At 56.0% G+C, this 25,286-nt stretch overlaps 13 protein-coding genes across 13 annotated transcripts; 7 read left to right on the top strand and 6 right to left on the bottom strand.

Moving 5' to 3' along the window:
• Nucleotides 1-220: 220 nt before the first annotated feature.
• HMPREF1541_09518 (uncharacterized protein) lies at nucleotides 221-2,469 on the top strand (the record flags this gene model as incomplete). Its single annotated transcript, XM_008714191.1, has 3 exons — nucleotides 221-410; nucleotides 455-1,757; nucleotides 1,803-2,469. 3 exons carry the CDS (start codon nucleotides 221-223, stop codon nucleotides 2,467-2,469), a joined length of 2,160 nt encoding a protein of 719 aa, XP_008712413.1.
• Nucleotides 2,470-2,953: 484 nt separating this feature from the next.
• On the bottom strand, nucleotides 2,954-5,236 carry HMPREF1541_09519 (uncharacterized protein; the record flags this gene model as incomplete). The annotated part of the gene is made up of 1 exon (XM_008714192.1): nucleotides 2,954-5,236. One exon carries the CDS (start codon nucleotides 5,234-5,236, stop codon nucleotides 2,954-2,956), a length of 2,283 nt encoding a protein of 760 aa, XP_008712414.1.
• A 773-nt stretch (nucleotides 5,237-6,009) lies between these two features.
• On the top strand, nucleotides 6,010-7,530 carry HMPREF1541_09520 (uncharacterized protein; the record flags this gene model as incomplete). The annotated part of the gene is made up of 4 exons (XM_008714193.1): nucleotides 6,010-6,225; nucleotides 6,323-6,571; nucleotides 6,656-6,814; nucleotides 6,898-7,530. The coding sequence occupies 4 exons, from the start codon at nucleotides 6,010-6,012 to the stop codon at nucleotides 7,528-7,530; spliced, it is 1,257 nt and encodes a 418-aa protein (XP_008712415.1).
• Nucleotides 7,531-7,877: 347 nt separating this feature from the next.
• HMPREF1541_09521 (uncharacterized protein) lies at nucleotides 7,878-9,860 on the bottom strand (the record flags this gene model as incomplete). The annotated part of the gene is made up of 1 exon (XM_008714194.1): nucleotides 7,878-9,860. The coding sequence occupies one exon, from the start codon at nucleotides 9,858-9,860 to the stop codon at nucleotides 7,878-7,880; it is 1,983 nt and encodes a 660-aa protein (XP_008712416.1).
• A 381-nt stretch (nucleotides 9,861-10,241) lies between these two features.
• Nucleotides 10,242-11,159, bottom strand: HMPREF1541_09522 (uncharacterized protein; the record flags this gene model as incomplete). Its single annotated transcript, XM_008714195.1, has 1 exon — nucleotides 10,242-11,159. One exon carries the CDS (start codon nucleotides 11,157-11,159, stop codon nucleotides 10,242-10,244), a length of 918 nt encoding a protein of 305 aa, XP_008712417.1.
• A 632-nt stretch (nucleotides 11,160-11,791) lies between these two features.
• Nucleotides 11,792-12,682, top strand: HMPREF1541_09523 (uncharacterized protein; the record flags this gene model as incomplete). The annotated part of the gene is made up of 1 exon (XM_008714196.1): nucleotides 11,792-12,682. One exon carries the CDS (start codon nucleotides 11,792-11,794, stop codon nucleotides 12,680-12,682), a length of 891 nt encoding a protein of 296 aa, XP_008712418.1.
• Nucleotides 12,683-13,527: 845 nt separating this feature from the next.
• HMPREF1541_09524 (uncharacterized protein) lies at nucleotides 13,528-14,556 on the top strand (the record flags this gene model as incomplete). Its single annotated transcript, XM_008714197.1, has 1 exon — nucleotides 13,528-14,556. The coding sequence occupies one exon, from the start codon at nucleotides 13,528-13,530 to the stop codon at nucleotides 14,554-14,556; it is 1,029 nt and encodes a 342-aa protein (XP_008712419.1).
• Nucleotides 14,557-14,807: 251 nt separating this feature from the next.
• On the bottom strand, nucleotides 14,808-15,029 carry HMPREF1541_09525 (uncharacterized protein; the record flags this gene model as incomplete). Its single annotated transcript, XM_008714198.1, has 1 exon — nucleotides 14,808-15,029. One exon carries the CDS (start codon nucleotides 15,027-15,029, stop codon nucleotides 14,808-14,810), a length of 222 nt encoding a protein of 73 aa, XP_008712420.1.
• Nucleotides 15,030-15,418: 389 nt separating this feature from the next.
• On the top strand, nucleotides 15,419-16,361 carry HMPREF1541_09526 (uncharacterized protein; the record flags this gene model as incomplete). Its single annotated transcript, XM_008714199.1, has 2 exons — nucleotides 15,419-15,443; nucleotides 15,493-16,361. 2 exons carry the CDS (start codon nucleotides 15,419-15,421, stop codon nucleotides 16,359-16,361), a joined length of 894 nt encoding a protein of 297 aa, XP_008712421.1.
• Nucleotides 16,362-16,979: 618 nt separating this feature from the next.
• Nucleotides 16,980-18,182, top strand: HMPREF1541_09527 (uncharacterized protein; the record flags this gene model as incomplete). Its single annotated transcript, XM_008714200.1, has 1 exon — nucleotides 16,980-18,182. The coding sequence occupies one exon, from the start codon at nucleotides 16,980-16,982 to the stop codon at nucleotides 18,180-18,182; it is 1,203 nt and encodes a 400-aa protein (XP_008712422.1).
• Nucleotides 18,183-19,056: 874 nt separating this feature from the next.
• On the bottom strand, nucleotides 19,057-20,556 carry HMPREF1541_09528 (uncharacterized protein; the record flags this gene model as incomplete). The annotated part of the gene is made up of 1 exon (XM_008714201.1): nucleotides 19,057-20,556. The coding sequence occupies one exon, from the start codon at nucleotides 20,554-20,556 to the stop codon at nucleotides 19,057-19,059; it is 1,500 nt and encodes a 499-aa protein (XP_008712423.1).
• Nucleotides 20,557-20,777: 221 nt separating this feature from the next.
• On the bottom strand, nucleotides 20,778-21,823 carry HMPREF1541_09529 (uncharacterized protein; the record flags this gene model as incomplete). Its single annotated transcript, XM_008714202.1, has 3 exons — nucleotides 20,778-20,959; nucleotides 21,013-21,235; nucleotides 21,290-21,823. The coding sequence occupies 3 exons, from the start codon at nucleotides 21,821-21,823 to the stop codon at nucleotides 20,778-20,780; spliced, it is 939 nt and encodes a 312-aa protein (XP_008712424.1).
• Nucleotides 21,824-22,712: 889 nt separating this feature from the next.
• Nucleotides 22,713-25,218, top strand: HMPREF1541_09530 (uncharacterized protein; the record flags this gene model as incomplete). The annotated part of the gene is made up of 2 exons (XM_008714203.1): nucleotides 22,713-23,578; nucleotides 25,047-25,218. The coding sequence occupies 2 exons, from the start codon at nucleotides 22,713-22,715 to the stop codon at nucleotides 25,216-25,218; spliced, it is 1,038 nt and encodes a 345-aa protein (XP_008712425.1).
• Nucleotides 25,219-25,286: the final 68 nt, after the last annotated feature.

Consider the following 25,286-nt stretch of genomic DNA (forward strand, 5'->3'; position numbering starts at 1 on the left):
CTCACTGCGGCCGGAATCGCTTGCGCTGACCTCTATCTCCAGTGCACCTTCCACGGCCGGGTGCCAGCTTACCTCATAGACCGACCTCTCAACCCGCCGTCGAGGTTCTGCAAGAGTACAACCCATGTCGTCGGCGCTGTCTGGACACAGCAATATCCTCTGCGCGCTGGCGCCGGTTTTCTCACCATAGTCCCAGGCTCAGCAGCCTTGTCAAGCCGTCATGCTGAGACCTGCAACTCCGCTGACGGTGGTGTTGCTGATATCATTCGTTCTGCTCCTGCTCTCGACCCTCAGCAGCCCTGTGATACCAAGCATCCCTATCGCCACATACAAAGGTGTCCATTTCGGTGTCTTTGGCTACTGTACACCCGACAGAGGCTGCAGCGGCATCCGGGTAGGATACACTATTGGTCGGTCTATCTGTTACCTCACGAGCCCATCTAATCTCATACAGATTCCGTTTTCCAACCCCAAGACAACCCCGACTTCAACCTCTCTTCCGATGCTCGACGCTCACTTTCCTCTCTTCTTGTCGTTCATCCGGTTGCCGCTCTGCTCAATCTGATCGTTCTGGCTCTCGCCGCAGCAGCACACCTCCATTCACCGTCCCACTCCGCCCGCTATCTGCTAGGTGTACTCATCCTCCTCCTCCCGACTCTTCTTGTCACCCTTCTGGCCTTCCTTGTCGATATCCTATTGTTCGTCCCGCACCTTGCTTGGGGAGGATGGATCGTCCTCGGTTCCACGGTGCTCATCACCGCCGCGGGTGTCATAACTTGCGCTATGAGACGGACTCTCGTTTCGCGGAAAGCTCGGAAGAAGAGAATAGCGGAAAATGCTGAGATGAGTGGGGAGAACTTCTACAATCGTCAAGCCGCTCAAGATGCCAAAATTACTGCAACAGTTCCGGCTTTCTCCCCTCTTGAATCCAAGGCTCCGATGGTGAACGGTGCTCCTGGAGGAGACAATCTACCCGGGTTCGCAACCTATGACTCCGCGGAGGATCGCCAACCACTCAACCAAGGCCCGCCAAGCATCGCACGTAGCACAAGCCGCGATGATGGCAGCTCCAGATATTACGGTCCGCCTCCACGTCGCTCGAACAGCGGTCCTCGTGACCAATATGGCAACCCCATGCCACCTCCAGGCGGTCCTGGCACAATTCCTCCCATGCCGATGAGAACACCCGATAGCCGAAGAGTCCCTCCCCCGGGTGCTTACAGAGATGGAATGACTCCACCTAGAGGAGGATACGGGCCTAGAGGCCGAGGTGGCTACCCGCCCCGGGGTCGTGGCGGCTACCCGCCGCGAGGGCCGCCTCCCGCGGGTTTTGGGCGTGGAGGATACCCTGGTCGTGGAAGAGGCGGTTATCCTCCTCCAGGTCCACCTCGAGGGCCGGAAGGTGCAATGATGGCAGGTGCTGTAGCCGGAGGAGCAGCCGGTGCGATGGCTTCTCGTGGCATGGGGCCACCTCCACCCAGCTATGGGCCAGGACCTGGACCCGATGATGACGGCTCAGGGCCTTACCCACCGCCCGATCGTGCTGCGGCGATATCGCCTTCCATTTATTCACAAGCACCCGATGCTTTTGAACCCTATGGGCGGAGAGCGCAGTCGCCCGGTCGGCGACCATCGAATGGTAGCAGAGGTCCGTCGCCCGCCGGAGGAATGCGACAACCCTCGCCACCACCAGCTCTGCCATCCATTCCTCCAGCTCGTGTCGCTGAGATGGATGGCCAGAGCGGCCCTCCACAAGGGTGAGCCAAACCATATCGAGCGTTGGATTTTGCTGACAAATATAGGTACGTTCCTGCCAGAGCTGGCTGGAATCAAGGCGCCCCCGCAGAGCTGCCGTCGTCAAGTAGCAACGTCGGAGGCTATCGCGGAGGTGCTCCTCGACCAAATAGAGTTAACTCAGGGGGTAGCGATATCTACTACGAAGACGTGGATCCACGATTTGCCGGAGAAGCGGACCCTATGCCGCCATTGCCGGCGGAGCAGGGAGGGATTCCAGCTGCTCTGACGGCCGGACCTCAGCAACAACGGGGCTACCATGATGAAAGCCCTGATTCACTTCAGATCGCGCCGCCACCCTTGACGAATTCATACGAGGATCTGCCGGGCGCGAGGTCGCCTGCTGAATCCGAGACAAGCAACTTTACATCAGTATCGCAAAGAGGTGTTAACCCGAACTGGAGACCTGGATTTGGTGGAGACTTCAATTCCCTGGGACCTGCGAGACGACAGTCTAACACGCAAGCACGAATCTTGGATGCCAATCCAGATTTCGGCGTGCCAGGTATAGGTCCAGCAGGCAGGCGGCCGCCGCCGCGCGGAAGAGGTGGCTTCGTTCCTGGTGGAGTCAGTGGCAGAATGCCGCCTCCAGGCGCTGCTCTACCACCAAGTGCAGATGGACCTTACCCAAGAGGGGCCCCAGTAATTCCCGATGGCGCGGTAAGAGATATTTGAGCAGTGATTCGGCTCGGTTGGCGGAAGTGAATACTCGGCGAAAGGCGCAGGAGCAATTTTGGAGCTCATCTCCACGGCGCATCGATGTTGTTGAAGAGATATGAACACATGGTTCGAAGCCACGGCCACTCTCTGAAGCAGATTTTCTCGCATCCTATCAGCTGGATGATTTCGTTCGTGCGTCGATGGATCGCACTAAAAGGAGTTGTGCTGCGAAATCGGGGAGTTTCTTGATCTTCCTCCAGATGGGGAGTTTGAATGAGAGGCCGATTAATTGACAGCTCTTCGAAAGCACAGTGCCAGTGCATTTTCGCACTTTGGACATGACATACAGTACATGATTGATATGACAGAATCAGAGCATCCTTTCGTGTGTGCCTACCTCGTTCCTCTCCGTTTTATCAAGAGCCCACAACCATCAATACCTATCTGTACGCGTAAATGGCTTGAAGGCAGGCAAACAAATATCCACACCCTCGTAGCTTCACTGCATCGTGCAGCCTGGAACCTCAACACTCCAATCCTGCCCCACAGCCACCCACTGGTACCACTTCCGCTCCTTCAGCGCCTTCCCCTTCCCCTCCCCGCTCGTCCCCTCCAGCATCACCGCCTCCACCTCCCTCACCCGCGCCGCATCCGGCACCTGCCACGCATACCGCACTTCCCCCCTCTCCAGCATTTCGGCGTCCCAACACCCCTCCTCTTCTCGCCGCCCCGGAGCGCCGCCGCCATACTGTTTCAACGCCCTCCTCCTTTGTCTCTTCCTCGCCAACCCCACCGCCCTCTCCTCCTCCGCCTCCATCACCGCCCGCCCATTCGCCGCACACACCAGACTGTCCCACTGCCCCTCCTTGCGATGCGTCCTGCCCAGTAAGTCCAGCGCCCGCCGCCGTAGCTTCGGGTCGCGGCAGTGCGCGGCCACGACCCACAGCGGCGCGATCACGCCGGGAGCGAGACTGAAGGCGGATTTTGCGTACAGGCGGCGTGAGGCGGTGTGCGGGGCTGTATTGGGGAGTGGGGTAAAGGCGGGAGGGGAGGAGCTGGGGTGGCTGGCGGCCATGGGACAGGGAAAAGGGGTGAGGGGGAGGCGTGAGATTATGGAGAGGGTCGAGGCCACGATGGAGGTGTCGAGGGCGCCGATGCTGCGGGGGATCAGGGGCGTGTGTGAGGCGATGATGCCGAGGAGGTGGCGGCGGGGGCCGCTGAATGGTGGGAGGGGTGGGGGGGGATTGGGTTGGGGATGTGGATGTGGATGGGCGCGTGGGTATTGCGGAGGGGTGTAGGTGCCTTTGTCGATGCTGCTACTGCTGCCGCTGGTAGTGGTGTCTGTGCTTGAAGGGGAGGTGGTGGTGGTAGGGGGTGTCGGGTAGAGGTCTTCGAATTCTTCCAGGTGCAAGGCGCCGCGCGAGCAGCCGTTCAGGAAGCACTCGGCCAGGGCCACTATGCAGGCGAACTCCGGGGCGAAGCGGTCAAAGTCCATCTCGTCGTAGCGGATGTCAACGTGCAGGATGATACGCAGCATGACGCGGCGGATCTGCACGATGACCAGGTCGCTGACGCCGTCTTGGTCGATGTTCTGCATGCCCAGCGCTGCGGAGCGCAGGTACTCGTCCAGCGCGTAGCACCATTCGCCGTAGCGAGTGATGATGTCGGGGAACTGTGGGCAAGGGCCGGCGCCGTTGAAGCGTGGGCCGCGAACGCGCAACGGCTGCTTGGCGGCACGGAGAAGGCGATTATAGAGCACCTCGAACATCTCGCAGGCCTGTTTGAGGCGGCTGAATCCGGACAATGGGCGCGTGACGTGAGGGAAGGTAAAGGCCATGGAGGTGGGCAAGCTGTCGAGGTCGGTGAAGTGGGGCTCGCCGAGTTCGAGGTTCTCGGTGTCGAAATGTAGGAAGACGCACAACAGGAGCTCCATGAGCGGAGAGCTGGGGCTGAAGGAACTCTCGCCGAGGATGCGTAGACCGGAGCAGCGGTGGAAGAGAGCCGGTTCGGGCCGTCCGCGTAGAGAGTCGAAGGCTGCGAATAGCAGGGTGGCGAGGAGGGGTATGTCGCGGTTGCTCCATGACGGGGCGACTGCGAGAAGATTGATGGCCTTGGAGTATTGCTGCACAGCCAAGTGGGTCTCGGGGAGGGTTTGTAGAGGAGTGTAGTTGCTGTGGCGGCTGCGGTCCTGAATGAGCGAGAGCGCCTCAAACTCCTCGTGCAACGCACCCAGAGCAATCACACCATGTTTGATAGCAGGCTCAGTCTCGCCGACGGCGAGCAAGTAGCCAAACCATCGATCGGCGCTGTTGTTGCAGCCTGAAATGTGGAAGGCCGTGCGCTGGTGGAAGAACGATATGGCGCGCTTCTCATCCCACGTCACGTCCGGGTGAGGCGACGGTGATCTGGATGGCTTACTCTCGCTGGAGGATGTAGATCGGTAGAACGTGATCCTGTCCATATCCACTCCTCCAGAAGAGAGGTTTCTGGGATCGCCTGTTGCCCATCGGCAGATGCGTGCCGCCTTGAGACAACGCCTGCAACAGGGCCAGGTCTCGTCACACTTGAGCTTGCGCTGCTTGCATGTCGTGCATCCGCTGCGAGAGCGTGCCGCAAGATTGCTGTCGATTTGCACCGGGCTGTTAGGTGCTGGCTCTGCGGCGCCGCTGTAGCCTCCACATTCACGACCAATCTTCTGACATCTTGTGCATGTTGGCCGTGTCTCATCACATTTGACTTTACGCCGTCGACATGTTAGACAGCCTTTGCTGTGCGCTGGCATTGTACGCTAACGTGCTGGTTTGTAAGCTTGTTGACGGAGGTGGTGAACTGAGCAGCCGATCATGCGATCCTGATTGAAGTTAAAGCCCCCGAGCGCATTGCGAGCGGGAGTCAGGGGGAGTTATAGCCCACCTGAGCCATCCTCTTGATTACATAGCCAGTTTCTGTCTCACGGCAAGGCGCCTTGCTCGGAAGTAGGCGATAGCTGCTTGGTGGAGCGAGCGAGAGATGATGTCCCCATTGACTTCTTGACAATACGAATGCGGTTAGTGCTTCCGACCTGTCTGCGAGGCGACGCCCTGGGTCGCTGGATGAGCGCCTCAGTGCTCATCCAGACGTCGAGGTTCACTTCAGAACACGTCTTTGTAATTAACTGAGTACTTTGGTCGCCTTATCCCCGCGAGGCTCAATCGTCTGTGCGTGTTGATCTTCAGCCGCCAATGCAATCTATCTGCAAGGTAGCCCTGGACGTACGATGGGTACATCAGCCACAATCAGGCGGCTCCGGTATGGTGGAGCAAGTGGTTCCCTCCCGAACTGGCTACACATCGATGAAGAAGGCGATCGTTGACAGAACATCTCGCTCGGAGAGGTGGGCCTTGGTCTTCGGACCGCGGAACGATGCCTGACCCTGATACTAGGTGAGAAGGTCACGCACGGAATATAAAAGTCCTGTCCGGTCATCGATGAGCAGCTGTTCTTGTTACATCTACAGTTATCGACAGCAGAACATACCTTCAGCAATACTCTCAAAGTACCAATTGACCACCCACCATGTTCAAGCCGGCACCTCCACCAGTCTCCCCTTTGGCGGAGTACCGCTTACTGTCACCCCGTTGCGGTCTCCGAGTCTCTCCTCTCTGCATTGGCGGCATGTCATTTGGCGACGCCTGGACACCATTCATGGGCTCGACCTCTAAAGAGCAGGTGTTCGAACTTCTTGACTATTACCGTTCACAAGGAGGCAACTTCGTTGATCTTGCCAACAACGTAAGCAGTCCTTTTGCATCCAGTCTGTTCCAGATGAGGTCAGCTCTTGACAGTCGTCCGACTCACAAACGTCACACCCAGTTGCTGACAGCTCTAGTACCAAGACGAACAAGCCGAGACTTGGGTTGGCGAGTGGCTCAAAGCACGTGAGTGCCGCGATGAAATGGTCGTGGCCACAAAATATACCCTCAACTACAAGAGTCACGGGGCAACGGCACCGACGGCGGGCGGGAAGACGATCCATGCAAACTACGGTGGAAACGGCGCAAAGAATATGCGCGCCAGCATCGACGCGAGCTTGAAGAAGCTCCAGACCGACTTTGTTGATGTCTTCTACCTGCATGCTGTAAGTTGAGCTGCCCACGAGTGCATCGACACGGAATCTCGGAGACGCCGTTCAATATGTCAATATTATCTAACTAGATTACAGTGGTACTACGACACCCCTATCGAGGAAGTAATGCACTACCTCAACGACCTTGTCACTGCCGGCAAAGTCCACTATCTCGGCATCAGCGACACACCCGCCTGGATCGTCAGCAAGGCGAATCAATACGCCCGCGACCATGGACTACGACAGTTCGTCGTGGTACGTGTGCCCACCTCTTGTCACCAATGCCCTCACCCACCGTACTCCATCCTCTGTACCCAGATCTGACCAACCCCCAACAGTACCAAGGAAAATACTCCCCCCTCTCGCGCGACCTCGAGCGCGACATCATCCCCATGGCTGCCTCCGAAGGCATGGCCCTCACGCACTGGGGCGTCCTCGCATCCGGCGCCTTCAAGCCCGCCGAAGACGCCTCCGCGCCCGGCGCCCGACCCATCATGGTCCCGCCCCCGCAACAAGCCCTCGCCGACAAGGTGCGCGACGTGCTCGACTCTATCGCCAAAGCCCACAATGCCGCCACTTCCCCTGCCTCTGCCTCTGCCTCTGCCACCACCAACGATGAGAAAGACACCACCACCGCCGCCGGCGCCGCCCCAAGCGGAAAAGAAGAAGCCCCACCCCCAGCAGAGCCCTTCACGATGGGCAGCGTCCTGATCGCATACGCGCGCCAAAAAGCGCCCTACACCTTCCCCATCCTGGGCGGGCGCACGACTAAGAGCCTGCGCAGCTCGATTGGTGCGTTGAAGCTGACGCTGTCCCAGCAGGAGATGCACGCCATTGACGACGCGAGTCCGTTGGATCGCGGGTTTCCCAATGGGTTCTTGGCGCCCGAGGTCGTGCATGGCCAGATTGAGGGGCCGGGGGATCTGTGGGCCAGTCGGCTGGATTGTACGGTGAGGAGTGGGGGATGGTAGAGAGTGAGGGTGAGGCAGGGCTGGGGGAGGGCGGAGGAGAGGGCAGGGGATGCAGAGCTGGCTCGCAGGGAGAGAGGTGCTGAAGTTGTATGTGAAGATTGGCCTAACAAAAGATCAAAGCCAATGTACTCGAACTCGATATACAGGCTTCAGAAGTGTTATAGTTTGTACACACTATCGAGTCAAGCGGCGAGTCTGATGGTCTCTCTCAATTCCCCCAAAGTCCAATACTCTACATGAGCCTTCTCCCAATGCCTGCTCCAACGCCGCGCTATGCAAACCACGTTCAAATCTATTGGACCGCCCCAATATGGGCAAGCAGACAAAGCCCGAGGAGACCGTCTAACCTAACCTTGGAAAACATCATGCTGTATCTCGACGCCGTAGCCTTCTGCAATCTTGCGCATCGACTGCTCCATATCGTCATCCATGCCTCGGCCTTTTCCCAACCACTGCCTGACCCTGGCCCACCACCACCAGACGTCACTGCCCAGCAACACGACCTTGAAGACCAGATGGCCGGCCCAATATCGCCATCGCTCGCCGGAGCTCAGATGCCGGTCCTCCGCGAGTGCCCTGCTGGCCCAGTTGCCCGTGATCTTGATCCTGTTGACGGGACTACCCAGGTACTGGTTGTTGCCCTGCACGATCCGCATATTCCTGCCGATGAAGATGAGCTCTTTGGGCCACTTGTCCTCGTCGGCCAGGATCTCGCGCACCACTTTGCGCGACGCCTGCTGCATCTCGTAGTGCCGCTTCTTGCGGTCCTTCTCGCTGCTGATCTGGCCGAACTTCTTGGAGATCCGGCCATGGTCGCCCTCGTAGGGGCGCATCAGGGTGGCAGAGGCAAAGAGGTCGCTGTCGTTGATGCCCCAGTTGCGCACCACCTTTTGCATGGTGGCATTGTCGAAGGTCATCATGCTCTTCCAGAAGAGCGAGTATTGGTGTCGGAAGGACGGGGACATCTCGATGTACAGGCCGTGGTCGATGAGGACTAGTTCGGAGTGGCCGTTGGGGAGGCGGCGGATGAAGATGTTGCCGGGGTGCGGATCGCAGTGCACCCAGCCCCACATGAACATTTGCGCGGAGAAGAGGTCGACCATGGTGGTCATAACTTCGGTGAGGTTCAGACCGAGGCCGCCTTGGCCGTTTTGGCCTTTCCAGTATGTGCGGTCTGGCTTGAGTGAAGCATCGATGGACTGTGCTTTACGTTGAAGCTGGGGAAGAGGTGTGCTGGGAGGATCCAGCGGTGTACCGTGGCTACCAGGTGAGCCGGCACGCCAACCACCACCCCAAGGTCGTGTGATGGAGTCCTTGTCTCGGAGTCGCACGCCTTCTATCCACTCGGCGGTCATGACACGCTTCGAGGACAGGTCATCGTAGACAACAGGGATGTAAACTCGATCACGGAGGCGTGGCTCCTGCCGTACGAGCTCCGCCATACGTTTCGAGTTTGCGGCCTCGTTCTGAAAGTCGCACTCGAGATTTAGACGCTCGGTGATGTAGGGTACCAAAGTGTAGAGAGGCAGGTCGAACCACCAGGAGTAAATCCGGGCTACGACCTTGAAGGAAAACAGGTCGGCGCCGACCTGTTTACTGATCTCCTCCTTCTGAATCTTGATAGCAACTTCTCGCCCATCAGGAAGCCGCGCCCAGTGTACCTGTGCAACGGAAGCTGAGGCGCGGGCCTTGCGCTCCATCACGCCCTTGGTAGGGTCGCCATCAAAAGAGATGCCGAAGACTTCTTCAGGTTCTCGACCAAACTCCTCCTTGATGACTCGCCTCACGGACGACCAGTCATTCTGTGGAGCGTCATCGAACATGGTACTGAACATTTTTTGGAATTCGGGCGGAAGAATGGCCGACTGCATGGCTATGGCTTGACCGATCTTGAGGTACAGTCCGCCGTTATGGCGGAGCAAATTCGCGAGCTTCTGGGCATTGCGGGCGTGGACTTCGGCAACGTCGTCCGCAAACCAGGGCTCTTCACGGAAGTTGATCTTGTAGTCCAAGGCGACTGTGAGACCGAGAGCAAAGGTTCGACAACTCCGTGTCAGTGCAGAGGCCAAGAATTGCCTGTCGAGAATATATCCGACTGCGCCAAAGGCCGTCAGGTACCCCAGTCTTCGCAGCCATTTGCGTGTGCGCTTGTATTCTTTGGCGGGGACGGCCTTGCCCAGCGATTCTGGGGTGGGAGGGGCGAAGGCGGCTCTATACCGAGTCGAGGTGAAGCTGCGGACGGATCTACTCGAACTGATCGGAGATACGGACGAGCGCTTCGAGAGAGAGACCAGGCAATTGACGCAGATGCGCCGAGGTGCAAAGGCCATAGGAAGGTAGCCGCGCGGGGACGAGACGGCCGAGAGGGAGGTTTGCGTGTGCGTCGAGAGGGTAGAGGAGAGAAAAGGGATCACAGGAACAATTCGAGGAAGTCCGCGTGCCTGTAGATCGATTTCAAAGAAAATGTATGACGATAGTAGGCAGCGATTATCGGCGAGGCTTTTGCTGCAAGGCTCCGCCGTAACAGGGACTCCCCGGAGCGTCCGCAGATGGGGCCGGAAACTCCGGTTAGGCTTGGGAGAATAGGGGCAGTACACTGATCGTTCATCACTGCTATCATTCCACAATCTGCTCGTAACTATCACATCCTGAAGACAATTCATATCCATTCCAGTTTCTGTACTCCTTCGTCCTCCCTTGCTCCTGTTCTTTCACCACCAGTGAGGTGGGCCATTCCTGTCTTCGCCCACCCGAATCCACCGACTGCTGTTCGTGGCTGGCCTCAAGGACAAGGTCATGCTGGGCTTCTCGCCACCAACAGCAACGTCGTCTCCGAACAGCGCCAACGGAGCATACTCGGGCGTGGCACGTAGATTGACCATTGACTCCAAATTTTCCTCGGCTTGCGCCTTAGCCTGGGCGAGAGCGCCAACGCAACGCTCGAAATGCCTGTCCCACCAGCCATCGTTGGCGCCGCTTAGGTCCTGGTCGTGAACACCCTTGCCGTCACTGAGACGGACCTTTTCCAGGACGACGTCGGTCGTGATTGTCGGCAGATTGGCCCCGCTAAAGACCAGTTCCAACTCGACTTTCTTGGCCTCTGCCATGGCTGCAAAGGCGGGAACCAGATCCGAAGTGTTGGTATAGGTCCGTTTCAGTTGCTTGATTGCTATCACAAGCATGTGGTGAAACAGACCGCGGTCAGCTGGCCGGTCGGATTGGCACAGTGTCGTGGCCAATGTCGACAGCTCCAGGTTGATGGTGAGCTTCTTCAGGTTAGGGAATTTCCTGAATACCGTGGCTGGGCAGGAGAAAGATTTGGCCGCTCCCATGCGGATGGTGAGTTGCCGGACATCCCAGATCGGCAGTGGGACGCTTCTCGGCTTGGACAGGTAGTAGTGGAGGCTTCTGGAGTCTACCGAGAGCCTCAAGTGCCGGAGGAGGTGGTAGGCGGACTGTTGGCGCGTTCGTCTTGAGACGCCCAGCAGTGCGAGGGCAGAGTTGTCCCGGGGGTATATTGGGCTGACTATGCCCAGGGTCAAGGTCGGTTCCAACGACGAGAAGAGCCGTTCGTAAACCACCTCGCAGACCTCGGTTGGGAGGGGCAGGGTGACCTTGGTGAATGCCATTGCGTGGTAGATGTTGTGGTGTATTTCGAGGGGACGATAGCTTGTGGTGAGTGAATCTGCTGGTATACAGAGTGTGTTGTTGGAGTGACGAGTGGGTTGTGACCTTTGGCTATGTCCAGTGAATTATGATTAGCAACAGGCTTCAGTTGCTGGAGAGCAGACATTTTTATAGCTCCGAGGGTGGACATTGCCTGAGGTACTCACACTCACCTGAAGTAATTTTTCAGCCAGTTTACAGTGGCCTGCTGTAGCTCAAGCACCGTACCAGATATTTGTGCAGGCAGCAGTTCCGATCAGAGTAGATTCACTGCTTCCAGACGTCAAGCTGGCCCGTAGCTGGCCGTTGCTTCACCGGCCCGCCAGTCTTACTTTGCCCGCGGCTGGCCGTACCTTGAAGTTGACTTGATATGATTGTGGCGGAGCCTTCAGCCGATAAAGCACCACTCATTTGTTTGTGAGGATTGTTGTGAATCGATAATAAAGTTAGTCGATGCCTGAAAACCCATGTTTTCGCCAGGCAAAGGACCGCAGCATGTTGACATGTCCTGCAGAGCCTCATATTTCTTCTTTCCACCCACTTGACGCGTCAATGTTTGCAGCAGCAGATTTCTCGCGGAACCACGCCTCCCATCATGTCATCTCCAATTCGATCCGGCGAGGTCCTTGAGCACAACAATCTACCTATTCCCTCCGAGATACGCGAAGCCATCTGGAAGCAGGCCCTTAAGGGTAGCATTGCGTATGCACGACTCCCCACCGGTGAGAGCCGCAGTGTCCACGAGATTCAATCCCCACTCGCCCCTCTCTACGTCAGCCGTGCCACTCGCAAAGACATCCTCCCCCTCATTCTTCCTGCTGTTGCATTCGACCTGCGGTTGACACCTAGCACTCTCGACAAGTTGTCGCGCAAGGGCACATGGCCCTCGCTCCAGCGTGCAGAGCAGGTAATCATTCACTCCGTGGCCCACGCCAACGAGCTGCACAAGTCCTTGGGCACTATTCTTCCGGAGTTGAAAAAGCTTACCTTTGTTTGGCCGGTGGCGAACAATACCGCTGAGACCATTTCTGCGATCATGGGCGAGCCCAACCAAGAGCACCGGATCAACGGCATTTATGCGGTCATCCAGCAGCAACTACTCGACTTTGACGAGCACAAACGGCGCACCGATGCCCTTGCCTCCTGCACGAAGTTGGGCGGTTTCAAGCTCATACTGCGGCTTCCCTTGTCAGAGGACCTGACCATCGTCCTCGAAGATCACCTTGGCGCACAGGAGGCCACCTTGGAGACAGTGGATGGGTCAACCGTTGTGGAGCTCCCCGAAGAGTGGGAGTTCCAGGTCTGGCAATTCTCAGAGAAGTTCTTGGAAGTGAATAAACAAGTGCAGAGTATCGTCCGAGCCCTGCGCTATACCAGACTCACCCGCAGTGTCCTCGCTCAAAGATTCGAGGTGCAGGTAATGTGGGCGATGGAGAACCAGGACATGCTAAGGGAAGCGAGGCGCAACCGTAGGTCGCGGGAGTGAAGAGAGCCGCTGCACGCCAGATGACAAAGCCAGGCCAAGAGCGTGGCCAAGGGAGAGGGGCTCTCGTCCGAATAGCAGGGGGCACCGACGATACCGTGCGATGCTCTGGGTCCTAAGAACGGCAGTTGTGTTCGGCTCGACAACGCGCTTAGACAGCAGCTTAGACATCAGCTTAGACATCAGCAATGAAGAAAATGTGCCATGACAAACACGGTGCACAGCGTATGCTTCGATTCTTTGAAACCCGTTGCCAAGCCCTGCCACCCGTAGTTACGTTCTTACTCCATCGAGGCCTCACGCGGTTGAAGTAGATTCAAGCCACAGAGAGGGTCCCAGCCACTACTTCGCAAAGCTCGACAAACTCCGGCGTCTCGTCTTGGTGCCAATCCATCCCCAAATGCTCCCTCGGCAATCCAGCTTCGAAGTCCTGAAAGAAACGTGATGTCACGGCCTTAAACCCCTGCAGAAATTTTGGCTTATCACCGAGCCAATGGCTGCGCGAGCATCACTGCCTGCTGATCAAGGTAACCAATCTGGGTAAAGAGAAATCTCCATGATTGCTCCATTGGTTCGACGCATGGCCGGAGAAGAACACGGATCTGAGAAGATCGATTGTTGCTCAATGCGGGCGCAAATCCCGCTTGGGCTGCCGATTCAGCCGACAATAGCAGTGCCAATGTGAAGTCATGAGCGGCCGCTTGAGGAGGTATAAAGGTAGGTAGTTTTGCAGCAGACTGTGTTTTGTGTGTTTGTCCATCAGTATCTCACTTTGCCCTTCAGCCAAACTGCCTCGACACCAAACAAATCGATAAAGTAATCAGAAAACCACAGAAACGCGACCGACAATGTCTCTTCCAACGCGCAAACTGGGCAAGAACGGCCCTGAAGTGACCGCCCTAGGCTACGGCCTCATGGGCCTCTCCGCCTTCTACGGCACCGTCAAGCCGGACGAGGAGCGCTACGCGCTGCTCGACCACGTCTTCGAGTCTGGCGAACGTCACTGGGACTCGGCCGACATGTACGGTGACAACGAGGACCTGCTGGGCCGCTGGTTCAAGCGCAACCCAGGCAAGCGTGAGCAGATCTTCCTGGCCACCAAGTTCGCCAATTATATGGACCCCAAGACGGGAGAACGGTCGGTCAGGAACGAGCCTGAGTACATCCGCTCAGCAGTCGAGTCGAGCTTGAAGCGCCTAGGTATTGACCAGATTGACTTGTACTACGTCCACCGTGTACAGGAGGATCAGCCAATCGAGGTCACAATGCGCGAGATGAAGAAGCTGCAGGATCAGGGCAAGATCAAGTATATTGGCCTGAGTGAGTGCAGTGCCGATACACTGCGAAGGGCTTGCAAGATTGCGCACGTTGATGCAGTGCAGATCGAGTACTCACCTTTCACCATGGATATCGAGAACCCAGCCATCGGCCTGCTCAAGGCCTGCCGGGAGATGGGTACCGCGACGATCGCGTACTCGCCACTTGGCAGAGGTTTCCTTACCGGCGCGCTCAAGAGCCCCGATGACTTCGAGCAGGGCGACTTCCGCACGTTTGCCCCGCGATTCAACAAAGAAAACTTCCACAAGAACCTCGAATTGGTGGATGAGCTGAACAAGATCGCCGAGAAGAAAGGCTGCACTTCGGGGCAGTTGGTTCTGGCATGGTTGATGAGCCAGGGAGATGATATCATCCCCATCCCTGGTACCACGAGGATCAAGAACTTCGACGAGAACATGGGGAGCTTGAAGGTCCAAATCAGCAAGGAGGAAGATCAGCAGATTCGGAAACTGATTGAGAACGCCGATGTCAAAGGTGAGCGGTATCCCGCGGCCTTTGCGAAGGCACTATTCGTGGATACCGTCCCCGAGAAAGCCTGAAAGACATGAATGCCGAACGTTGGGAAGAAGCGAAGGAGAAAACAATGGAGTTGGGTATCATTGTGGCCAGGAGATTGTCGCTAGACAACGTAGCCAACCTGAGGAGAGATCATCAATCTGTGCTGTAATGTTACACATGGTCCCTGGAACTTCATGGATCCGAATAAGCCATCGTCAACAAATCCAGTTGTCTGTTTTCCGTATCGTACACGTCCGAAGCATCTGTTTGTTGCTCGCTTCCCTTGTGACCATCAATAGTCAACCCTAGGCGCCCGCCAGTCTCGTCTCAACCGCCTGGGAATAGCCTTGCGCTTGAGCTGCTGCGGCGGATGAGGCTGGTTTTTCAGGAAGAGGTGGTACGACGACTTGACACCAGACAATGAGTTGCGTGTCGCAATCGCGTTGTGGGAGAGGATAATCTGTTGTAGGGGCTTGAGGGGGGCCACCGATGGGGCTGGACGTGGGCCTGGCATCGTGCTGGAGTCAACAAACGACTCTTCTTTGTAGCCTAGGCTCGCGGCTCAAAAGCTGTGCTATAAATGTCGTCCGTTGGGAGAAAATTCGAGCCCTTGTAGAGTTGAGGAAGAAGGGGGGTGGTACAGATGAACCCTGGCGCGGGAGTCGCAGCGACGGACGCGAGGCACGCTCCAGGCGTCTCCGGTCGCCCACGGAACAATATTTCTCCAACCGCAACAGCCCACCACTTGTAACACGTCGGCGACAAAGAAGTTGACACGGTTGACATTGCGCGGACTCCTACCACCTAGAACCTAGTTGATATGTTTGCTGTTGAACGCGAATTCTGAGTGTCGGAACAACTACAACGCTCTCGTCCCCAATTTGAAGCGCAGGAAGAGTAGATATGGACCCGTTCTCCGGCGAGGGCGGTGGGTGACCTCCCAACTCTGGCTACAGCGCCATGCTGATCGAATATAGAGCTCCTCAACATAACGACTGCATTCTACACCCATGCCTACCAGGAAGTCCTAGATTTCGATACCACAGCTCTCTCCGCTCAGAACAAAGCGGCCGCCCAGATCCTTAAATATCGTGCGCAGATTGCCCTTGGCCAGCAGTCAGCAGTCATCTCGTCTCTGAAGAGCTCAAAAGATCCCTCGTCACGGGCTTTGACAGCGCTTGCGAAATTCTCCTCCGGTGATGCTTCAGGATTAGAAGATGCGTCAACATTAGCCGATGAAGAGCCCGAAGATGCTGTCGTGCAATTAGTCGCAGGAACAGTGCTCGCAGCCGGCGAAGACTACGCAAAAGCCACTGATCTGCTCTCAAAACACCAGGGAAGCCTCGAGGCTGTGGCATTGTTAGTACAGATTCACTTGCAGCAAAACCGGACGGACCTTGCCCTGAAGGAGGTGGCAGGCGCGAAACGATGGGCGAATGATTCTTTGCTGATCAATCTGGCCGAATCATGGACGAACCTGCGAGTTGGAGGCAGCGAGAAGTACCAGTCTTCGTTCTACGTCTTCGAAGAGTTGGCGACCACACCAGGAACCACGAGCCCCACCGCGTTGGTGGGTCAGGCAGTTGCCGAGATGCACCTTGGTCGATGGGAGGAGGCAAACGCAGCGCTTGAACAGGCCATGTCACTCGAAGGAGCTAGTGCTGAGAGTGTTGCCAATGCGGCGGTCCTGGCGAGCGTGTTGGGCAAGAAAGACGAGCAGGTGCAGGAACTGTTGAAGAAGTTGGGGGGCCAGCAGAATGATCATGCGTTACTAAAAGATTTGAAGGAGAAGAGTGAGCTGTTCGATCAAGCAGCTGGAAAATATAGCGCGAAGGTCGCTTCATGATGGGAATATGATAGACGAAAAGCTGTCTAGCAACCAGCATGCCATGAATTGATGCCAATACAAGAACTGAAGCTTGGTCAATCGCATGCTACCTGGACGCATCTTCTACAATTACAGCGAAATCTTCCAAACTGCTGCACCAAGTATTTCGTCGCCTTTGACGGAAACGATTAATGGTTTCAGAATTCGTCAGAACGACGAAATGCCCGATGGAAGTAATGGATTTCTGAACTGGGCAGGTCGACTTCTGTTTGGGGTCAACTAGTCCTCCAGCTTCCCCCCCTCCGCCGTATTCCTCGCCTCGAGCGCGTCCACCGCGACGCCTTGAATATTCCGCACTGATCATTGAAGGCTGCGCGTTTGATCATTTCCTCAGGGCATCGATCTTCTTGCCTTTATGTGCTCCTACATTGCCGCGTCAAGAGCGCCACGGTCCCTCCGCTTCAGCATTTCTTGGCCTGAAATCGCTTCTATTCCGTGCGTATGTGAGCAACAGTCTCCACGCGGATCACCGCGTTCCAACTGGTCCTTATCGACCAGGCGTCTTCCTCTCGCCCACAAAAAGGCCCCGTCGCTACGCTGGATCTCTTGAATCGAATTTCCAACACCGCTGCAGCCATGGCGCCTTCGCTTGGTGGCAGTGGTAACTCCGCTTCTCCCCAACCCGAAACCTCACGTACAGTCATCTCCCATCGGGATGTAGAAACCTACTCCTCCGACGAAGATGACATCGCAACAGATCTCGTTGCAGCCCCAGTCACTAACAGTACTGTCGTCCCCGGTGCCGTCCTTGGTTCCAAGACAGCGGTTATGGAAGCTGCTGTTGAGGAGGATTCTGATGACGATAGCAACGAGCCGGGTGCTGATCTCGCCGCAGCCGCCGCGGCCGCTGTTGCTGATCTGCCAGAGCAGCTAATCGAGGGTGCGGTAGAGGCTCTAGGAGGCAAATCATTGGGGGTTGATGTAGATGTGGACATGGACGTCAATGTTGTCGCTGTTCCTGAGACACAGGAGTCAACGACTACCGCCGCCAGCACTACCAAGGGCATACGCGGCAAAGGCAAGACTAAGTCAGCCTCCAACACTCCAGCACAGAAGAACTTCGCCGCAACCACCACTAAAGCAGCTCCCAAACCCAAAGCCGCCAACGCTGCAAAAGTGGAATTCGCTGGCCAGACTGGTCCTGACACCTCGGTGGATGTCAATGGCGAAACTCAGTGGGAGATCGAGCGCATCGCTGGCGCAGAGAATGATGGCCAGACGCTGCTTGTCAAGTGGAAGGGCTGGAAGGGCTTCTGGGAAGAAGATCGCGATGACCTTGTTCAGAGCGTTCCCCGACTCGTCGAAGCTTTCGAGAAGAGTCAAAAGGAGGGCAAGAAGGCTGTTGCTGCTGCCGGTGGCGAGAAAGCCAAGAGAGGACCTACAGCTGGGAAGAGCAACGGCAGAGGCAAGGGTAAAGCTCAGAGCGTACTTGCGCCGAAGACTAAAGGAGCCAAGGTCGAGAAGAAGGCACCGGCTAAGCGCGGGCCACCTACGAAGAGAGGCCCGGTCGCGAAGAAGGCGACAAAGGCTGCCGCTGCCAAGTCCCCCAAATCCCCCAAGAAGACCACCGCCGTCGCCGCCGCACCGACCCCTGCTACCACCGCGCCGAAGAGTTCGGCCAAGAAGCGAGGTCGTCCTGCAGCAGCAGCAGCAGCAGCAGCAAAAGCGACGGCGCCAAAGGGCACAGCAAAGACGGGCGCCGGTGTGAAGAAGTCAACTACTTTGCCGAAGAAGCCTGCCACGGCGGCGAAGAGAGGCAGGCCTAAAAAGACTGGATGAGCCCATCATCACAGCAGGTAAACACATGGATGGTATGCCGCCCTGGCACAATGGCGCGACCAATGGCCGAAATTGAAGTGAGGGGGAAAAAACGGCGCAGATACGGACTGGACTTTGCTTTCAACCGTTTACTTGAGAGATTGTGGGGGTTTTTTGCCCTCCTGAGAATCAAGAAAAGGGAATGGAGATGGGATTGGGAATGGGAAAATGGGAACCTGGAAACCATGTTCGTGGCGAGCGTGATCGGGAATTGCCATGCTGGAGGTCAGCAGCGCAACGTGGCCCGCAGGTCTCAAGAGCGGGAAAAAAAAGGCGTTGCAAGGAAAGAGCTATGTTTTCCTCCCCAGCTGCGGTGTTCAGTGCGGTGTACAGTACGCGGAAAACGATGATGCGGAATGTGATGCGGGCCTTTTCTTCTGGTACACTCTACTGGTGGCTTAGACGGGATCAGCAAACGATGTATGCTGTGGACGCCTCCGAGTGCAGAAAGAGCTAGCAGAATGCTGTGGCTAGGACGATTTGCTGCGGCTTTCGCGTGGTGCCAGCAGCGGTTTCATTCATATGTGATGTTAAGAATACCTAATTCTGGGATGGATGGAATGCTTTGCTCCCCCCTCGACCCGGGTTTGGCCTTGCAAATTAGTTGATGGCGCTGCCTCGCGGGCGGTAGAACACGCCACGAGCCTGTCGTGACGACCAAGGTAACCACTCCTATAGACCAACGGTGTGCAAGCGGTGGAGTGCTCAGAGTACACTGCTCCCGTCCACCTGCGAGACATGGTCTCGTCACCCACCAGCAACGCCAGGAAAGTAACTGTACAGAAAGCCCTCTAGCGCCGCGTGCAGCAAAAACAGCTCAGCCAACGTACCACGCCTAATCCAGTTTTCGATGCTCAACGGCCTTGACGCGCGCAGTCTCAACCAGATCCGGGAAATTCTCCATCAGCAACGGACTCACGCTCCAATTCTCCAGCCGGCGGATATGCCGCTCAAAGACCGGATTGATGATGGGGTCTTCCTTGTCGCTCGTGCTGATGAGGCAGTCGGTCGGATCATACGGCCAATTGACACTCAGACCGACGGTGAATGGCATGAAGAATAACTCGAAAGGGTGTTCCTTGTAGGTAGCTACTAACTTGTCACGCATGCGTGGAAAGGGTACGTGGTCGATCCACGGCGGATGCGGCGCCAGGATCTGCGACGGGCGAGGTGTGAAGAATTCGGGAATCCGCTCGTAGTTCTCTTGCGTGGGGTTGATCATCCAACGCGTCAGGCTGAACATGAAGAAGAGAGTGGCGACGCGCTCTGGCAAGTTGGCGATATTGGGGAACTTGTCTATCACGTCGGTCATGAGCTGGCTAAGCCGATCGACGCGGTGGCCGCCGGTCGGGTTGAGAAGTGATGCGACGCTTGGATATGCGGGAGCTGCGAGGCTGACGGCGGTATCGGCAGCACCACCGTTCTCGGCGATCTCGCGACGCTGCGTAGAGATGAAGTTGAGCAGTATGTTGTCAAGTGGACAGGTGGGCTCGCAGTTCTTGGGGAGCGCGCTCCAAGGCGATTGTGCTTGTGCTTGTTCTGGGAAGCTGCTGATGGCAGGATAACTTGAGCGACTGTCAGGGGAATGGTGGTGTTGCGACTGCTGTTGCGCAGGGGGGTTGCTAGCACGTTGGCCTAAGCTATCAAGCAGCATGTTGAAGGACAGACGCTCGCCAGTCTCATCAAGCTCGAGGCCACGCTGCATATTGTCGCGTTGATTCTCGAGGTCGCGTGAGGCGTTCCAGGTGCGATTGTCAGGTTGGCCATCTGGTGAAAATGGCTGGCTCTCGCCTTGCGGCATCTGTCCAGTTTGAGGGCCATATGGTCGTGGACCATTCACGAATGGGTCGGTAGGAAAGCCGTTCTGAGCAATGCCGGCTTGAGCGTTGTGATGGGCAGCGGATGCAAGATCTTGTACGTTTAGTACGTGCGGTGATCCAGAGGGAACGTGCTCACCAGTCAATCCTTGTGCACCCATGATGGGTTGTATCAAGGCCATGATAGAGGATAACCTCCGCCTGATCTCTTCATTCTCTGCTTGAATGGCATTTTTCTGACGGACAACAGCCTGTAGCTCTTGATAAGGTTGTTGAGATTCGAGTTCACGAATCTTGCTCTCCAGGCTCTCAATCGTACGTTTTGTACGCTCTCGGATCGCTCGCTGGGCCTCTCGGTCGTTGGCACGTTTCTTCGCAAGCTGGTCGGGTGTGAGGCTCGCAACCCCGCGGGAGCTGGTCGACAACCCTTTACGCTTGCGAGAGCCAGGCGGAGGAGAGTCGTGAGCCAGCGAACCGTCTGGGGACGCGGGGGCTGGCTGCGTCAGGTCAGCCTGCATGGCGAGCTACGGCGCGCAGCGAGAATGCGGCACGTTGATGCAGCTTGGCGAAGGTCGACTCATGAAAAGTGCAGGATGAGTCAATCTGTATGTCAAAATTTAGAGTTCCGACTCATTGATAATGCCAAGACCGGCAATCTACTTCAGTCCCCGAATTCCGACTATTTACCTACTATAGAGTACTAGTCCACTCACAACGCGTCGATCTGAGATATACCATGCTAGACACGGAATTCGATACCACTGACGGACACCTGCAGAAAGTATGGATCCGCGTCGATCCGCTTGCGAAGCTCGCCGGCCCGAAGCTCGTCCACATCCCATGAAGCCCATGCCATGCGACCATGCAGAAAAGCAGCCTCTTCTGACGCCGCCCAAACTGCGAAATCGGCGCTGAGCTCGGCTGCAAAGGATATCAGTCGCTTAACATTGCTGTTAGGGCTGCGGGGATCTTACGATTGCTGAAGTATTCCGTTGGCAAACCTAGAGACTCCCAGTACTCGTTGTAAACCAGGCCTGGTTCCATGGTAACAATCTGTGTGTGTTCCGGTGAAACAGCTTGTGCGAGCAATTGGAAGAACAGTGTTGCCGTCGTCTTCGAAAGGATGTAAGCTGGACGAATCGCAACCGCTGGATGGCGATGGCTGTGGATGACGGCCGATGTAAGATTCACAATGAACTATCAAGTCAGTACTTCTACCGACACCCAAAGCGCGACCCAATGGGTGCTTACCTTCCGTCTATCCATTGACTGAGCACAGAACTGCTCGGTGAAGTATAGAGGCGCCTTCGTGTTGGCTTCGATCTGGGACCACACCTCATCCGCACCCAGTTCCAGCATTGGCTTGGGCTCAGTGAACTTGGCGGCGCTGTGCACAAGAACATCCACCGTGATACCTTCATTTGCCAAGCTCTTCCAGAAAGCCTTTACTTCGGTCACATTCGTAAGGTCACATGGACGAGCAATGATCCGAGTGCTGACCCCGACCGATTTCGCCTCCTTTTCCAATGCCGAGACAGCGCTTTGCAGAACATCTGCACGGCGACCTAGGATGATGATGGTATCGGGCGATGCTTTGACGAATGCATGCCCAATATTCAACCCGACGCCTGTTCCGCCACCTGTGATGAGAATGGTCCGGCCTGCTTGGCTCAGCTCTGGCCTCGTTGGGAGTATGGCGGCGTACGGTTTATCGTGTGTGAACGGCGTCACCTTTGCATCGCGTAGGGAATCGAGGACTGCTTTAATCTCCTCCTTGGTTGTCATTCTGACTAGATGTATCTCGTGAGCTGAGACACACGGATATAATTTGGGCGTGAATTCAAGGATTTTATGGCAGGAATGGGCACAGAGCGCGATCTTTTATAGCATTCAGCTGCTCAAAGACCCCATCAGACGGCGGCATGGTCTGTCCGTTGCCGGCCACAGCCGTGTGCCTGTGTTGTCGTATGCCGGAGCTCTCTGAGGCATTACGAAGTCGACGGCGGGCACTAATCGAGAACAGATAGTTCCCGCGATATACACAGGCTGCCTTGAGCAGCAGGCGGCGAGTGTTTCGGCCCTCACGACTCTGCAAGGATCAGTGGCGAGCTAATCCTGAAGTGGATAGCGTCCGCAATGCCAAAGCCAATTCGCCTCGGTGGAAGCAGCTGGTCATTACTAAGGCGGCCCACTTGCGCCTCCAACGTCTCCCGACCATTTGCACTATTCCATGTCTCGTGATTGTCTCTACAACAACGCGACCATGCTTGAGCGAATGGAGACAAAGTCTTGCCGAGCATGCTCGTCGGCAAAGCGAAAGTGCTCTAGGCAGATTCCACGATGCGTGAGGTGCAGAAGACGCGGCGTGGAGTGCCAGTATCCGGCCTCAAAGCCATCGTCTTTCGTGCTACTCGAGGAAGAAGACGCAAGCACGCCCGAACGCCAAGTGGCTCGGTATAGCTCAACCAGATTCATCCCCACAAGCTGCATATTCACAGAAGGTGCTGATCCAAAACCTGATCCCTTCAACTTGACAGTCACGATATGGCCTGGACCCTCGACGGACTCAGTGTTCGCCTCAAGCTGGTTCACCAATCCGTCGACCTGGCAAATAGTCAGCTGGCCACGAACACATCTACTACGATCTGGGAATAGTCGACATCTGAGGCAACATATGGCTCCAATCTACCTATGGTTTGAACAATGGTTGCATACAGGGAGCAGCCCCTTCGTTCATCAGGAACTGTATCGCTATCGGCTTCCACGATGCACGCAAGATGCCCTCTCGACCATTTCTGTGTATACTCAGCGTACACCTGCAAGAACGCCTTTCATTTTGCAGCTTATTGAGTCTCGTGCCACTCAGTTACTTGCAGACTACAATGTGGTTGCTCTCGACCATTCGTCATCCGCTCGCTCGATAAAACTACTGCCGCTGTCCATCAATCCGGATATTGATACGCATGAGCATCTCTCCCGTGTTCATGCTTTGGCCGTGTATCAGCTCTTGTCACTCTTTTCACCCTCGCCTGACCTTCGTTGCCGAGGTGAGGCTCGAATCCCTATACTCGCAGACTGGATGCAGCAACTGCTGGCACGATGTCGTAGCCACCATCCGACGAGCGAAGACTCGCTCTACCCGCCTACCCAAGAGTCTGGACGGTCCTCAGGGCAGGCGCAGAACCAGCTCTGGCATACCTGGATCCAGGCCGAGTCAGCTCGCCGCGCCTTCATAATAGGGACTACCATACACTCCCTCTACATGCTGCTACGAGACGGCATAGGCTCTGCTGCAAGTGCACGCAATCACCTCGTGCCTGGTGGTTGTATAGGTGCGATGCCCTTCACAACACGCAAAGGTCCCTGGCAGGCTAGCAGTCACGCCAAGTGGGAGCAGCTTGCTGTTGATGTAGACTTCGGTTTGAGGCATCTTGACCAGACGCTGATGAGGGAAGTATTGAAAGGCGATACCAAGGAGTCGGAGCTCGATATCTTTGCGAAGGTGTTCCTGGCAGGTACTTTCGGCAAGCTCAAGCGCAGGTGACACAAGGCTAAGATACTGGTGGCTGGCGACAAGTGGCTGGGCGAGTTGATGCCAGGAAGGCAACTCGCTGCCTTGCGGGATACGCTAAAATCTTGGCTCAACTGCTCCTTCAGACTTCCTTGAAACAATGCTGAAATAGTGCATTTGCTTCAAGCTTCACCAGATAGCACACAGGCAGTAGTACCCGCTAATAAGTGATATACAGCCACGGTGCTTTATTCTTGTGTTCTGCATCCTTCCCATATCGCATACCCCGACCTCTTATTAGCAATTTAGTTTACCACAAAGCCATGTCAAACATGACTACCCACATACCAAGCGAAGTTCTTGAATTGGTGCTCCGGTCTCAGCTTCACGATCTAAGCGTACCCGACCGAAAAGACTTCATCAATTCCTTGTGCGTCAGCCAAAGATGGCTGGACATCGATGCAAGACGTACATGGATCGACATCCTCTAATCGACACCTAGCAGTATTTTAAGACAAGCCAGGGGCCCACCATCGAACAACTTCCACCTCGTCAAATCGCTCACCATTAGCTTTGCACCTGACCAGCCGAACATTACCCTTCAGAAGCACGAGAGCTGGGCAGCCGGGAAAGAATCGCGCTACGTGAACAAGGCAGCGAACCGACTCAAAAGTTCTTCGCCACGCTGCAGCTATTGCCGCAGAGGCTTGAGTTGATGAAACAGCTCGTTTCCTTCTCGTTTTACATCAAGGCTGACAAGGATTGCAATCACCCACTCAGATTCTGCTTAATCCAAGGTCATCTCTCAGGTTTGCTCTCGGCTCGTCCCTTCAAGTCTGAGATATCTCGAGGTTGACACCAAATGCTACGACCGCTTTCAACCAGTTTCTGAAGACGGCGACATCTGTCTCGTAATAGCTGAGATGTTTCCAAGGCTTGTCCACCTCAGCTTGCGTCTGACTGCCGTCTGGCAAAATCTTTCCAGCGCCTCAGGAAGCGTTCGTTCATTCGTCATCACCATCATCGCTCCATCACAAGGCATAACAAGGGCCAGGGTCTGTAGCACCCCCGACGAATCACACTCCGTTTGGGAGAGCCAGAAATTCGAGCAGGCAAACGGCGTGCAAACTAGAAAGCACGTCATAGAAGCTGCTAAAGATGGTCTAAGCAAGTTGCCAAACTTATTGCAATTGACCCTGGTCAATGCTCATCGAGTCGAGTCTTCACAACGGCCTCAATTTGCCAGCAGCATTCGCATGAGGGACTTGATCGGAAATGTCACCACCGCGTGCCCACTCGGCAAAGTCGGTCACGCCGCCGGCCCAACACTATGTCTAGTGGCCGAACGAGCTCTGTTGAGATATCCAGGAACGGGAGGCAAGCTTATTGATGTAGTGGGGACCATCGCCGATATTGGTGAGCTAGTCAGCATCCAAAACTCGGATTTGACATATGGAAGCTCGAGGCTTGGTTTGGGACACTGCTGTATCACCCCAGACAGACAAACGGTGTCAGAGAGGTGCAGCCATTGAAAGCAGATGCATTACCCGACCCCGAAGAGTCGGATGCGAACGTGCTGCCCGGCGTCGATGAGCAGGCCGAGCGAAGGATCTCTGAAGACGAGGGCGCGGATGAGCTCATGGGTGACAATGACTCTAGCGACGACTGAGGGTCTTGTACTGGATTATGGACATCATATTGTCAGGAGCGGCGAGCACTTGGACCGGCGCCACAGTG

The sequence above is a fragment of the Cyphellophora europaea genome, assembly GCF_000365145.1.
Source record: "Cyphellophora europaea CBS 101466 unplaced genomic scaffold supercont1.10, whole genome shotgun sequence".
In the NCBI taxonomy this organism is placed as follows: Eukaryota; Fungi; Ascomycota; class Eurotiomycetes; order Chaetothyriales; family Cyphellophoraceae; genus Cyphellophora; species Cyphellophora europaea.